General features: G+C 45.3%; 1 protein-coding gene across 10 annotated transcripts in view; it reads right to left on the bottom strand.

Moving 5' to 3' along the window:
* Positions 1–1,532: 1,532 nt before the first annotated feature.
* LOC110519243 (catenin delta-1) overlaps positions 1,533–14,430 on the bottom strand; it is a 56,291-nt gene continuing 43,393 nt past the window's right edge. For 4 of the 10 annotated variants that reach the window (XM_090187993.1, XM_090187994.1, XM_090187987.1 and 1 more), the window contains 4 exons: positions 6,674–6,721; positions 6,495–6,577; positions 5,082–5,136; positions 1,533–4,123 (listed from right to left, as the gene is read on the bottom strand). In XM_090187993.1, the coding sequence (XP_090044119.1) occupies positions 4,062–4,123; positions 5,082–5,136; positions 6,495–6,577; positions 6,674–6,721 (248 nt within the window). In that variant the 3' untranslated portion in view covers positions 1,533–4,061. Of the gene's footprint in view, positions 4,124–5,041; positions 5,137–6,494; positions 6,578–6,673; positions 6,722–14,430 lie in introns of all 10 variants that reach the window. The other 6 variants (XM_090187995.1, XM_090187989.1, XM_090187990.1 and 3 more) reach the window with 2 other exon arrangements.

Raw genomic sequence — 14,430 nt, 5'->3', positions numbered from 1 at the left:
TCCACTCTGAGAGGGAGGGGTGGGTTGGGGGAGGGGGTATTGGGTAGAATGGAGAGGGGGGATAGAGTGGTAGAGGAGACAGAGGAAAAATGGATGTGGGGAGAAGGGGGGAGGCAGTGGGTAGCACGGAGAGAGGGATAGAGTTGTGGGGTTTAGAGGATAGAAAGGGATGTAGGGGAAAATGGGGAAGAGATTTAAATGACTGCAGATCGATCTGACGGTATACAGCATTTGACGAAGTGAAACAATGGTAAAACCGGATTTTCATTCATTGTCTCAAAATGTCGTGCTTGGAGAAGACTGGGCTGAAAAGACAAGGTGTGAAGTTGGTTGTGAGATGCTACGGGCAGCAACAATGTCATACTTGTTTGGACCAGACAGCATCAGATAGATGGCCTGCACGTAGAGAGACAGAGGGGCGCTGTTTCGCTCGCTCGGATGCTTTCTCCTGTGATATCCATTCAGCCTCTTGCGAATTGAAGGACAGTTATGAAACACAGAAATACGAAAATGTAAAAAAAAAATCTTGGGTAATCCTGGCTTCCCTTGGCCTCCATAAATACACAACACCGGGGTGAGTGGCTAGTACTTTACATTTGGTACTCTTTTGTCATGTATTAGTTAACACATTTGTTTCATGACTAGAATAAAAGAAGTTCAGCTATTCGTATCACTTGTTAGTCAGTGCTTTTGCTAGAAAAGACCGCTTGTTCCGTTGGAACGCCATGCAATTCAAAGCGTGTTGTGGGCGACCTCCACTTAAAAGACACACTGACAATAGGCCTACAATCAAAAACACATGTTAATGTGTTGCATTAGTGCACATTAATTTCGTTCTCAAACAACTGCGGTACAGCTTTCTATGTAATTAGTTTAATATGTATACTTTTCAGCACACTCGTGCCGGGGAACTAGAAACGAAGAAAGTCTGGTGACGTTAGCTAAATGTGTTAGCTGGACGGTTAGCTAATGCACATGCTTACCTTTTCGATGCCAGCTTTTTCTTTTCTAGTAACTTGCTTTCTCAAAAATCAGAATTTCGCCAACCAATTTGTTTCAAATAGTTAATGTTGACATATTCCCACAACGTGGTCAAATTCACGGACTGACGTCACACTTCAGAAAGTAGTTCTCTTCAACGTCAAAATCGCGAGGGGCGATCGTGCGTGTTCATGCGTAGTTAACGTGGGAAAAGCCAAGCCTGCACATTCGAATCATGGGGTCATTTCGGCTCGTCATTGATAATCAACGTCTGTTGTTCCGCACTCAGCGGAAGAGCCATTTGATCTGATCAAGAGCAAACCTGTTGAAATCTTCAGTTCAATGTTGAAAAGTATTGTTGACTTTAGCCAATCAGAGGCGTGCGTTACTTCTCCCATTGATTTCAGCGACTCAACACTGCATGACACCGTATGATTGATGTGTGTTTATGAAGAGTACAACTGTACAGGGAGAACTACTAACATTTACTGCAACACATGCATTTCTCAAATCACACACAGAGCTAGAGAGAAAAAAAGCCAAGGCCAGTATTGAAAAAAGCACTTTTTATTTTATTTATTATAAACAGTATTGCTTGTTACATATTCCATTCATGAGAGAAATGTGCAACATTAAGAGCCAAGGCATAGAAGAAGAGATTAAGGTTTTCATCCAGAATCACATTTTAGATCAGCGGTCCAATAATAAACTGTTGACAGAAATTGAGAGTTGGACTGTCTCCTAAATGTCCCCCTGTCCCCTATATAGTTAACTACTTTCACCCAGAGCCATATCAGGCCATTTAGTAGTGTACTATATTGGGAATATGGGACCATTTGGAATGTAAAATTGATTTTACATTGTGTTTTGCTTGTTTTCTCTACAATTAAAATATATAAACCATAAATGTTTCTCAATTCAAAAATAAACCTGATTGCATATGCGTTCACCCACAATACCTGCAAGACGAATAAACCCAAATCATAAAATATAAAAACAATACATAAAACCAGTAAAATTAACAAATATTTATCTTCTATATATAGTTAAATTTGCTTTTCATTTTATTTATTTTTTAAATAGCAACTAGAATCAAAATCAGGTCTTTGCACTTATACAAATCTTGCTAATTTAATTTTATGCTCCGCCCCTCTTTAGTCCCACTTTCCCATTGGATTCCACTCCCACATCATTTCCTGTATCAGTTCTAGATCATCTCATTCTAGGACTATCTGGTTACAAGGCAACTCATTTACATTTTTCTGAGACTGACCATTTGTAGTGTTGGATTGGCATGAAAATAATCAAAAGGAACCAAGAAACGCTTTTACCCCTAGTGCTTTAATCTACTGAGAAAATATCTACATCTTACTCTGCACTGAGAATAATAATGTCATCTACGGTACTAAAGGAACTCTGTCTGGGGGGAAACAACCAGCTAAATGTGTCCTCTCCCCTCTTAGTGTTCTGTGGTCTCCATGGACACCAGCCAGTCCAGCAGGGTAGATGGACACCCAGGCGTAGGTTCAGTAGGCTGGAACACTCCAGTCTGACGTGGAACGTATGGCACTAGAATGGTTCTCTCTGTTCCATATGCAGAGCATCAATCATATCAACTCTATACATTCCATTGTGTTATTATGCGGAACACACAAAAAAAAAACTGTTCTATACATTCCATTTGGATTCAATGTTCTGGAATGTTGCTGCTAGTGAATGATACCCCCAGGGAAAACCCCCATCCCACCTTAAAAACACCAACGAACGAGGCACTCCAGTTAGCCATGAGCCACACAGACGTAGTTGAAGGCGATCACATATTTACACATTCATATATATAGAGATTTGCAGATTGAAAGAAATGCAGTCACTGGATCAACAATCAAATCTGTGGTTTCTCCCATAGCTTCAGGAGAACCATTAGAACCAGAGCGAGTTGAGAAAGGGGGTATAACAATGATGCTAAAGAGCCACACAGATAGAAATGTATTGAATAGAGCCCGAAACGGTTCACTGGTCTATTATACATGGCTGAAAATCATAGAAATATAATCTGCAGAACAGACGATCAAGAATGTTCTGTGACGCAAGACCCATGTGTAAAATGTTAAAAGTGGTTGTCAAGCTACTTACTTTCCCACAACACTGCCCAATGGCACACCAGTGCCTGTCTGACATCACCCAATGATGTCATTTACACTAGAACATCACAACAGATGGCTCTGAGAAGAGAAGTAGTGTTCAGAAATACTCTGTAGTAGAAAGTTACTGCAATAGTGGTGTGTAGCTTGGCACGTGTTCATCACTGTAGTCAGAACCACAACTCAGCAATCACACCTCAAACAAAGACCGAAGCAACACCGGCAGTAGATCAACAAACATTGATTCTTTGTTGGGAAACAGAAGTTTAGTGGTAATTAGTTATCACAAGAAGAAAAAAAACCTTGACTGGAAATCACTTGTAGAAATGCAGCTTGAACCATTCCAGTAAAAAAAGGGGGTTGTCAGTTTAAGTTCAGTTACAGTTTGAACCATTCCAGTAAAAAAAGGGGGTTGTCAGTTTAAGTTCAGTTACAGTTTGAACCATTCCAACAGTTCCCTTTTGATTAGCTTTGTTACTGTGGTGGTGAACATTCCCAGTTCCCAGATGAAGTCACAACTGTCCCTATTGTGGTGGGAGGAGTTAGTGTAGTGTTGGGGGTTAGTGTGTCACTGTAGTGGGAGGAGTTAGTGTAGTGTTGGGGGTTAGTGTGTCACTGTGGTGGGAGGAGTTACTAAATTAGAAGTGGTCTTATGTCATAGTAGTGTCGACAGGTAGAAGAGGGATGTCAGGAGTCCATAGTGTTCCTTTAGTGGCTAAAAGTCACAGTCTAAATAGAGGAATGAGGGAGAGCTAGGGAGGTGAGGAAGGCTGAAGGTCATGCAAGTGGCTTATGTCACAGACCCCGAGAGAGATAAGAGGGAAAGGAGATTAAGAAATTGAGAGGAGAGGAAAAAAAGAGAGAGAGAGAAAAAGAGACACAGAAGGAGAGAGTCCAGTTCTAGTGGAGTCAGTGGTCCCTCAGTGAGTGTCCAGAGGTTCAGCAGGGGCAGTAGGCCGGTAGAGGCTGCTCTCTTCTAGTGATGCACACTATCAGTTTCTCTGTGGGAAGACCAGGACACACACACAGAGAGAGAGAGAAAGAGAGAGAGACCGAGAGACAGAGAGAGAGAGAGAGAGAGAAGGGTTACTACCATGTGTAATATTTGTAGTAAGAGTGCAACTCATAAACCAGCTGTATAAACTTAGAGGATTGAGAGGACACAGAACCTGCTAGTTAAGACAATATCGGTCACAGCCTAAACATTACCAATCAATACATGAGACAGACAACATGAACACACACAGCCTAAACATCACCAATCAATACATGACACACACACAGCCTAAACATTACCAATCAACACATGAGACAGACAACATGAACACACACAGCCTAAACATCACCAAACAATACATGACACACACACAGCCTAAACATCACCAATCAATACATGACACACACACAGCCTAAACATTACCAATCAACACATGAGACAGACAACATGAACACACACAGCCTAAACATCACCAATCAATACATGACACACACACAGCCTAAACATTACCAATCAACACATGAGACAGACAACATGAACACACACAGCCTAAACATCACCAAACAATACATGACACACACACAGCCTAAACATCACCAATCAATACATGACACACACACAGCCTAAACATTACCAATCAACACATGACACAGACAACATGAACACACACAGCCTAAACATCACCAATCAATACATGACACAGACGCTTGAAAAGAGATCAAACACAAAATTCCATATGTATACAGACATGAAACAAACGAACATCAAGACACAAGATCAACAACATACTATATCAATTATACAAATCACCAGCAGAGGGAGCAAGAAACAAACACCAATACAATGGGGGACACACACAGAGGTTAGTTAGGCCATGCGGTTTAGTGAGAGAGGCAGGTGTTCAGTCGGTGGACACACATACCATGCGCTCACATGCAGTGTGTGGGGGGGTGTGGCCTAACCGTCATAAGAGTCCATGAGAGGAACAGAGTCCCGCCTCTCCTCATACAGCCCTCCCTGAGAGGGGGAAGAGAAGGTGGGAGGAAGAGAAAAGGGGGAGAAAGAAAGAACGGGGAGGGGGGGAGAAAGAAAGAACGGGGAGGGAGGGAGAGAAAGAACGGGGAGGGGTGAAAGAACGGGGAGGGGTGAAAGAACGGGGAGGGGTGAAAGAACGGGGAGGGGTGAAAGAACGGGGAGGGGGAGAAAGAACGGGGAGGGAGGGGGGGAGAAAGAAAGGGGAGGGAGGGAGGGAGAAAGAAAGGGGAGGGAGGGAGGGAGAAAGAAAGGGGAGGGAGGGAGGGAGAAAGAAAGGGGAGGGAGGGAGGGAGAAAGAAAGGGGAGGGAGGGAGGGAGAAAGAAAGAACGGGGAGGGAGGGAGGGAGAAAGAAAGAACAGGGAGGGAGGGAGAAAGAAAGAACAGGGAGGGAGGGAGGGAGAAAGAAAGAACAGGGAGGGAGGGAGGGAGAAAGAAAGAACAGGGAGGGAGGGAGGGAGGGAGAAAGAAAGAACAGGGAGGGAGGGAGAAAGAAACAAACGGGGAGGGAGGGAGAAAGAAAGAAAGGGGAGGGAGGGAGGGAGAAAGAAAGAACGGGGAGGGAGAAAGAAAGAAAGAACAGGGAGGGAGGGAGGGAGAAAGAAACAAACGGGGAGGGAGGGAGAAAGAAAGAAAGAACAGGGAGGGAGGAGGGAGAAAGAAACAAACGGGGAGGGAGGGAGAAAGAAAGAACGGGGAGGGAGGGAGAAAGAAAGAACGGGGAGGGAGGGAGAAAGAAAGAACAGGGAGGGAGGGAGAGAGAAAGAACGGGGAGGGAGAGAGAGAAAGAACGGGGAGGGAGAGAGAGAAAGAATGGGGAGGGAGGGAGGGAGAACGGGGAGGGAGGGAGAGAGAACGGGGAGGGAGAAAGAACGGGGAGGGAGAAAGAACGGGGAGGGAGAAAGAACGGGGAGGGAGAAAGAACGGAGAAAGAACGGGGAGGGAGAAAGAACGGGGAGGGAGAAAGAACGGGGAGGGAAAGAACGGGGAGGGAGGGAGAGAAAGAACAGGGGAGGGAGGGAGAGAAAGAACGTAGAAAGAATGGGGAGGAGGGGGAGAAAAGGGTGGTAAGGAAGACAGGAGAGAGAAAAGGGGGAGGGAGAAGAGGGAAGAAAGGTGGTGGGTTGAAGCAGAGTGAGAGAAAAAAAGAGAGAGACGGGTGTGTTCAGAACGAACAATATGAAAACCAGATAAGAGAGAGAGGGGAAGAGAGAGAGAGGGGAAGAGAGAGTGTTGATAAAGTGGGTTAGTGTCAGAAGTTAAGTGAGAAATCGTTTGTGAGAAAAGAAGCTAACCACAGTATTTAGTGAGACATGCGAGAACATGCTCTGTGTGTGTGTACCTGTGCTGTGTCTTTGTCAGCAGGCTCCAGTGTTCTGTCCAGAGTGTTCTTCCTCCCCCTCTGGTCCAGTGTGGAGTAGGCATCTGGAAGACAGCCAAGGCCTGTTAACAGCTGTGTGTTTAGGCGTGTGCGTCTGTGTGTGTGTGTGTGTGTGTGTGTGTGTGTGTGTGCAGACATACCTGGTCCCATATCATTTAGTGGAATCATGTCTCTCTTGTCTCCTCCTCCTGACAAACAAACACAGTCACAGGATGAGAGACAGCTAGTGTGTAGGTAATAGTGTGGTGGTGGTTATAGTGTGGTGGTGGTTATAGTGTGGTGGTGGTTATAGTGTGGTGGTGGTGTTTATAGTGTGGTGGTGGTTATAGTGTGGTGGTGGTGTTTATAGTGTGGTGGTGGTGTTTATAGTGTGGTGGTGGTGTTTATAGTGTGGTGGTGGTGGTTATAGTGTGGTGGTGGTGGTTATAGTGGTTATAGTGTGGTGGTTATAGTGTGGTGGTGGTTATAGTGTGGTGGTGGTTATAGTGTGGTGGTGGTGTTTATAGTGTGGTGGTGGTGTTTATAGTGTGGTGGTGGTTATAGTGTGGTGGTGGTTATAGTGTGGTGGTAGGTTATAGTGTGGTGGTAGGTTATAGTGTGGTGGTGGTGGTTATAGTGTGGTGGTGGTGGTTATAGTGTGGTGGTGGTGGTTATAGTGTGGTGGTGGTGGTTATAGTGTGGTGGTGGTGGTTATAGTGTGGTGGTGTTTATAGTGTGGTGGTGGTGGTTATAGTGTGGTGGTGGTGGTTATAGTGTGGTGGTGGTGGTTATAGTGTGGTGGTGGTTATAGTGTGGTGGTGGTAGGTTATAGTGTGGTGGTAGGTTATAGTGTGGTGGTGGTTATAGTGTGGTGGTGGTTATAGTGTGGTGGTGGTTATAGTGTGGTGGTGGTTATAGTGTGGTGGTGGTTATAGTGTGGTGGTAGGTTATAGTGTGGTGGTGTTTATAGTGTGGTGGTGGTTATAGTGTGGTGGTGGTTATAGTGTGGTGGTAGGTTATAGTGTGGTGGTGGTTATAGTGTGGTGGTGGTTATAGTGTGGTGGTGGTTATAGTGTGGTGGTGTTTATAGTGTGGTGGTGGTTATAGTGTGGTGGTGTTTATAGTGTGGTGGTTATAGTGTGGTGGTGGTTATAGTGTGGTGGTGGTGGTTATAGTGTGGTGGTGGTGGTTATAGTGTGGTGGTGGTGGTTATAGTGTGGTGGTGGTTATAGTGTGGTGGTGTTTATAGTGTGGTGGTGTTTATAGTGTGGTGGTGTTTATAGTGTGGTGGTAGGTTATAGTGTGGTGGTAGTTTATAGTGTGGTGGTGTTTATAGTGTGGTGGTGGTTATAGTGTGGTGGTGGTTATAGTGTGGTGGTGGTGGTGTTTATAGTGTGGTGGTGGTTATAGTGTGGTGGTGGTTATAGTGTGGTGGTAGGTTATAGTGTGGTGGTGGTGGTTATAGTGTGGTGGTGGTGGTTATAGTGTGGTGGTGGTGGTTATAGTGTGGTGGTGTTTATAGTGTGGTGGTGGTGGTTATAGTGTGGTGGTGGTGGTTATAGTGTGGTGGTGGTGGTTATAGTGTGGTGGTGGTGGTTATAGTGTGGTGGTGGTGGTTATAGTGTGGTGGTAGGTTATAGTGTGGTGGTGTTTATAGTGTGGTGGTGGTTATAGTGTGGTGGTGGTTATAGTGTGGTGGTGTTTATAGTGTGGTGGTGGTTATAGTGTGGTGGTGTTTATAGTGTGGTGGTTATAGTGTGGTGGTGGTTATAGTGTGGTGGTGGTTATAGTGTGGTGGTGGTGGTTATAGTGTGGTGGTGGTGGTTATAGTGTGGTGGTGGTGGTTATAGTGTGGTGGTGGTGGTTATAGCGTGGTGGTGGTTATAGCGTGGTGGTGGTTATAGTGTGGTGGTGTTTATAGTGTGGTGGTGTTTATAGTGTGGTTGTAGGTTATAGTGTGGTGGTAGGTTATAGTGTGGTGGTAGGTTATAGTGTGGTGGTGTTTATAGTGTGGTGGTGGTTATAGTGTGGTGGTGGTGGTGGTTATAGTGTGGTGGTGGTGGTGGTTATAGTGTGGTGGTGGTTATAGTGTGGTGGTGGTGGTTATAGTGTGGTGGTGGTTATAGTGTGGTGGTGGTGGTTATAGTGTGGTGGTGGTGGTTATAGTGTGGTGGTGGTGGTTATAGTGTGGTGGTGGTGGTTATAGTGTGGTGGTGGTTATAGTGTGGTGGTGGTTATAGTTTGGTGGTGGTTATAGTGTGGTGGTGGTTATAGTGTGGTGGTGGTTATAGTGTGGTGGTGGTTATAGTGTGGTGGTGGTTATAGTGTGGTGGTGGTTATAGTGTGGTGGTGGTTATAGTGTGGTGGTGGTTATAGTGTGGTGGTGGTTATAGTGTGGTGGTGGTTATAGTGTGGTGGTGGTTATAGTGTGGTGGTGTTTATAGTGTGGTGGTGTTTATAGTGTGGTGGTGTTTATAGTGTGGTGGTGGTTATAGTGTGGTGGTGTTTATAGTGTGGTGGTGGTTATAGTGTGGTGGTGGTTATAGTGTGGTGGTGGTTATAGTGTGGTGGTGTTTATAGTGTGGTGGTGTTTATAGTGTGGTGGTGTTTATAGTGTGGTGGTGTTTATAGTGTGGTGGTGGTTATAGTGTGGTGGTGGTTATAGTGTGGTGGTGGTTATAGTGTGGTGTTTATAGTGTGGTGGTTATAGTGTGGTGGTGGTTATAGTGTGGTGGTGGTTATAGTGTGGTGGTGGTTATAGTGTGGTGGTGGTTATAGTGGTTATAGTGTGGTGGTGGTTATAGTGTGGTGGTGGTTATAGTGTGGTGGTAGGTTATAGTGTGGTGGTAGGTTATAGTGTGGTGGTGTTTATAGTGTGGTGGTGTTTATAGTGTGGTGGTGTTTATAGTGTGGTGGTGTTTATAGTGTGGTGGTGTTTATAGTGTGGTGGTGTTTATAGTGTGGTGGTGTTTATAGTGTGGTGGTGTTTATAGTGTGGTGGTGGTTATAGTGTGGTGGTGGTTATAGTGTGGTGGTGGTTATAGTGTGGTGGTGTTTATAGTGTGGTGGTGGTTATAGTGTGGTGGTGTTTATAGTGTGGTGGTGTTTATAGTGTGGTGGTGTTTATAGTGTGGTGGTGTTTATAGTGTGGTGGTGTTTATAGTGTGGTGGTGGTTATAGTGTGGTGGTGGTTATAGTGTGGTGGTGGTTATAGTGTGGTGGTGGTTATAGTGTGGTGGTGGTTATAGTGTGGTGGTGGTTATAGTGTGGTGGTGTTTATAGTGTGGTGGTGGTTATAGTGTGGTGGTGGTTATAGTGTGGTGGTGGTTATAGTGTGGTGGTGGTTATAGTGGTTATAGTGTGGTGGTGGTTATAGTGTGGTGGTGGTTATAGTGTGGTGGTGGTTATAGTGTGTGGTGGTTTAGTGTGGTGGTGGTTATAGTGTGGTGGTGGTTATAGTGTGGTGGTGGTGGTTATAGTGTGGTGGTGGTGGTTATAGTGTGGTGGTGTTTATAGTGTGGTGGTGGTTATAGTGTGGTGGTGTTTATGGTGTGGTGGTGGTTATAGTGTGGTGGTGTTTATAGTGTGGTGGTGTTTATGGTGTGGTGGTGGTTATAGTGTGGTGGTGTTTATAGTGTGGTGGTGGTTATAGTGTGGTGGTGGTTATAGTGTGGTGGTGGTTATAGTGTGGTGGTGGTGGTTATAGTGTGGTGGTGGTTATAGTGTGGTGGTGGTGGTTATAGTGTGGTGGTGTTTATAGTGTGGTGGTGTTTATGGTGTGGTGGTGTTTATGGTGTGGTGGTGGTTATAGTGTGGTGGTGTTTATGGTGTGGTGGTGGTTATAGTGTGGTGGTGTTTATAGTGTGGTGGTGGTTATAGTGTGGTGGTGGTTATAGTGTGGTGGTGGTTATAGTGTGGTGGTGGTTATAGTGTGGTGGTGGTGGTTATAGTGTGGTGGTGGTGGTTATAGTGTGGTGGTGGTGGTTATAGTGTGGTGGTGTTTATAGTGTGGTGGTGGTTATAGTGTGGTGGTGGTTATAGTGTGGTGGTGGTTATAGTGTGGTGGTGTTTATAGTGTGGTGGTAGGTTATAGTGTGGTGGTAGGTTATAGTGTGGTTATAGTGTGGTGGTAGGTTATAGTGTGGTGGTGGTTATAGTGTGGTGGTGGTTATAGTGTGGTGGTGGTTATAGTGTGGTGGTGGTTATAGTGTGGTGGTGTTTATAGTGTGGTGGTGGTTATAGTGTGGTGGTGGTTATAGTGTGGTGGTGTTTATAGTGTGGTGGTGGTTATAGTGTGGTGGTGGTTATAGTGTGGTGTTTATAGTGTGGTGGTTATAGTGTGGTGGTGGTTATAGTGTGGTGGTGGTTATAGTGGTTATAGTGTGGTGGTGGTTATAGTGTGGTGGTGGTTATAGTGTGGTGGTAGGTTATAGTGTGGTGGTAGGTTATAGTGTGGTGGTGTTTATAGTGTGGTGGTGGTTATAGTGTGGTGGTGTTTATAGTGTGGTGGTGTTTATAGTGTGGTGGTGTTTATAGTGTGGTGGTGTTTATAGTGTGGTGGTTATAGTGTGGTGGTGGTTATAGTGTGGTGGTGGTTATAGTGTGGTGGTGTTTATAGTGTGGTGGTTGGTTATAGTGTGGTGGTGGTTATAGTGTGGTGGTGGTTATAGTGTGGTGGTGGTTATAGTGTGGTGGTGTTTATAGTGTGGTGGTGTTTATAGTGTGGTGGTGTTTATAGTGTGGTGGTGTTTATAGTGTGGTGGTGTTTATAGTGTGGTGGTGGTTATAGTGTGGTGGTGGTTATAGTGTGGTGGTGGTTATAGTGTGGTGGTGGTTATAGTGTGGTGGTGTTTATAGTGTGGTGGTGGTTATAGTGTGGTGGTGGTGGTGGTTATAGTGTGGTGGTGGTTATAGTGTGGTGGTGGTTATAGTGTGGTGGTGTTTATAGTGTGGTGGTGTTTATAGTGTGGTGGTGTTTATAGTGTGGTGGTGTTTATAGTGTGGTGGTGGTTATAGTGTGGTGGTGGTTATAGTGTGGTGGTGGTTATAGTGTGGTGGTGGTTATAGTGGTTATAGTGTGGTGGTGGTTATAGTGTGGTGGTGGTTATAGTGTGGTGGTGGTGGTTATAGTGTGGTGGTGTTTATAGTGTGGTGGTGGTTATAGTGTGGTGGTGGTTATAGTGTGGTGGTGTTTATGGTGTGGTGGTGGTTATAGTGTGGTGGTGTTTATAGTGTGGTGGTGTTTATGGTGTGGTGGTGGTTATAGTGTGGTGGTGTTTATGGTGTGGTGGTGGTTATAGTGTGGTGGTGTTTATAGTGTGGTGGTGGTTATAGTGTGGTGGTGGTGGTTATAGTGTGGTGGTGGTGGTTATAGTGTGGTGGTGGTTATAGTGTGGTGGTGTTTATGGTGTGGTGGTGGTTATAGTGTGGTGGTGTTTATGGTGTGGTGATGGTTATAGTGTGGTGGTGGTTATAGTGTGGTGGTGGTTATAGTGTGGTGGTGGTTATAGTGTGGTGGTGGTTATAGTGTGGTGGTGGTGGTTATAGTGTGGTGGTGGTGGTTATAGTGTGGTGGTGGTGGTTATAGTGTGGTGGTGGTGTTTATAGTGTGGTGGTGGTGGTTATAGTGTGGTGGTGTTTATAGTGTGGTGGTGGTTATAGTGTGGTGGTGGTTATAGTGTGGTGGTGGTTATAGTGTGGTGGTGGTTATAGTGTGGTGGTGGTTATAGTGTGGTGGTGGTGGTTATAGTGTGGTGGTGGTTATAGTGTGGTGGTGGTTATAGTGTGGTGGTGGTGGTTATAGTGTGGTGGTGTTTATAGTGTGGTGGTGTTTATGGTGTGGTGGTGTTTATGGTGTGGTGGTGGTTATAGTGTGGTGGTGTTTATGGTGTGGTGGTGGTTATAGTGTGGTGGTGTTTATAGTGTGGTGGTGGTTATAGTGTGGTGGTGGTTATAGTGTGGTGGTGGTTATAGTGTGGTGGTGGTTATAGTGTGGTGGTGGTTATAGTGTGGTGGTGGTTATAGTGTGGTGGTGGTTATAGTGTGGTGGTGGTTATGGTGTGGTGGTGGTTATAGTGTGGTGGTGTTTATAGTGTGGTGGTGGTTATAGTGTGGTGGTGGTTATAGTGTGGTGGTGGTGGTTATAGTGTGGTGGTGGTTATAGTGTGGTGGTGGTGGTTATAGTGTGGTGGTGTTTATAGTGTGGTGGTGTTTATGGTGTGGTGGTGTTTATGGTGTGGTGGTGGTTATAGTGTGGTGGTGTTTATGGTGTGGTGGTGGTTATAGTGTGGTGGTGTTTATAGTGTGGTGGTGGTTATAGTGTGGTGGTGGTTTAGTGTGGTGGTAGGTTATAGTGTGGTGGTAGGTTATAGTGTGGTGGTGGTTATAGTGTGGTGGTGGTTATAGTGTGGTGGTGGTTATAGTGTGGTGGTGGTTATAGTGTGGTGGTGGTTATAGTGTGGTGGTGTTTATAGTGTGGTGGTGTTTATAGTGTGGTGGTGTTTATAGTGTGGTGGTTATAGTGTGGTGGTTATAGTGTGGTGGTGGTTATAGTGTGGTGGTGGTTATAGTGTGGTGTTTATAGTGTGGTGGTTATAGTGTGGTGGTGGTTATAGTGTGGTGGTGGTTATAGTGGTTATAGTGTGGTGGTGGTTATAGTGTGGTGGTGGTTATAGTGTGGTGGTAGGTTATAGTGTGGTGGTAGGTTATAGTGTGGTGGTGTTTATAGTGTGGTGGTGGTTATAGTGTGGTGGTGTTTATAGTGTGGTGGTGTTTATAGTGTGGTGGTGTTTATAGTGTGGTGGTGTTTATAGTGTGGTGGTTATAGTGTGGTGGTGGTTATAGTGTGGTGGTGGTTATAGTGTGGTGGTGGTTATAGTGTGGTGGTGTTTATAGTGTGGTGGTTGGTTATAGTGTGGTGGTGGTTATAGTGTGGTGGTGGTTATAGTGTGGTGGTGGTTATAGTGTGGTGGTGTTTATAGTGTGGTGGTGTTTATAGTGTGGTGGTGTTTATAGTGTGGTGGTGTTTATAGTGTGGTGGTGTTTATAGTGTGGTGGTGTTTATAGTGTGGTGGTGTTTATAGTGTGGTGGTGGTTATAGTGTGGTGGTGGTTATAGTGTGGTGGTGGTTATAGTGTGGTGGTGTTTATAGTGTGGTGGTGGTTATAGTGTGGTGGTGGTGGTTATAGTGTGGTGGTGGTTATAGTGTGGTGGTGGTTATAGTGTGGTGGTGGTTATAGTGTGGTGGTGTTTATAGTGTGGTGGTGTTTATAGTGTGGTGGTGTTTATAGTGTGGTGGTGGTTATAGTGTGGTGGTGGTTATAGTGTGGTGGTGGTTATAGTGTGGTGGTGGTTATAGTGTGGTGGTGGTTATAGTGTGGTGGTGGTTATAGTGGTTATAGTGTGGTGGTGGTTATAGTGTGGTGGTGGTTATAGTGTGGTGGTGGTGGTTATAGTGTGGTGGTGTTTATAGTGTGGTGGTGGTTATAGTGTGGTGGTGGTTATAGTGTGGTGGTGTTTATGGTGTGGTGGTGGTTATAGTGTGGTGGTGTTTATAGTGTGGTGGTGTTTATGGTGTGGTGGTGGTTATAGTGTGGTGGTGTTTATGGTGTGGTGGTGGTTATAGTGTGGTGGTGTTTATAGTGTGGTGGTGGTTATAGTGTGGTGGTGGTGGTTATAGTGTGGTGGTGGTGGTTATAGTGTGGTGGTGGTTATAGTGTGGTGGTGGTTATAGTGTGGTGGTGGTTATAGTGTGGTGGTGGTTATGGTGTGGTGGTGGTTATAGTGTGGTGGTGTTTATGGTGTGGTGGTGGTTATAGTGTGGTGGTGGTTATAGTGTGGTGGTGGTTATAGTGTGGTGGTGGTTATAGTGTGGTGGTGGTGGTTATAGTGTGGTGGTGGTGGTTATAGTGTGGTGGTG

Source organism: Oncorhynchus mykiss, chromosome 10, assembly GCF_057628025.1.
Source record: "Oncorhynchus mykiss isolate SJ-2025 chromosome 10, ASM5762802v1, whole genome shotgun sequence".
Classification (NCBI taxonomy): domain Eukaryota; kingdom Metazoa; phylum Chordata; class Actinopteri; order Salmoniformes; family Salmonidae; genus Oncorhynchus; species Oncorhynchus mykiss.
Note: the sequence above shows the minus strand (reverse complement) of the source record. Positions and strands in the feature narration are given on the sequence as shown.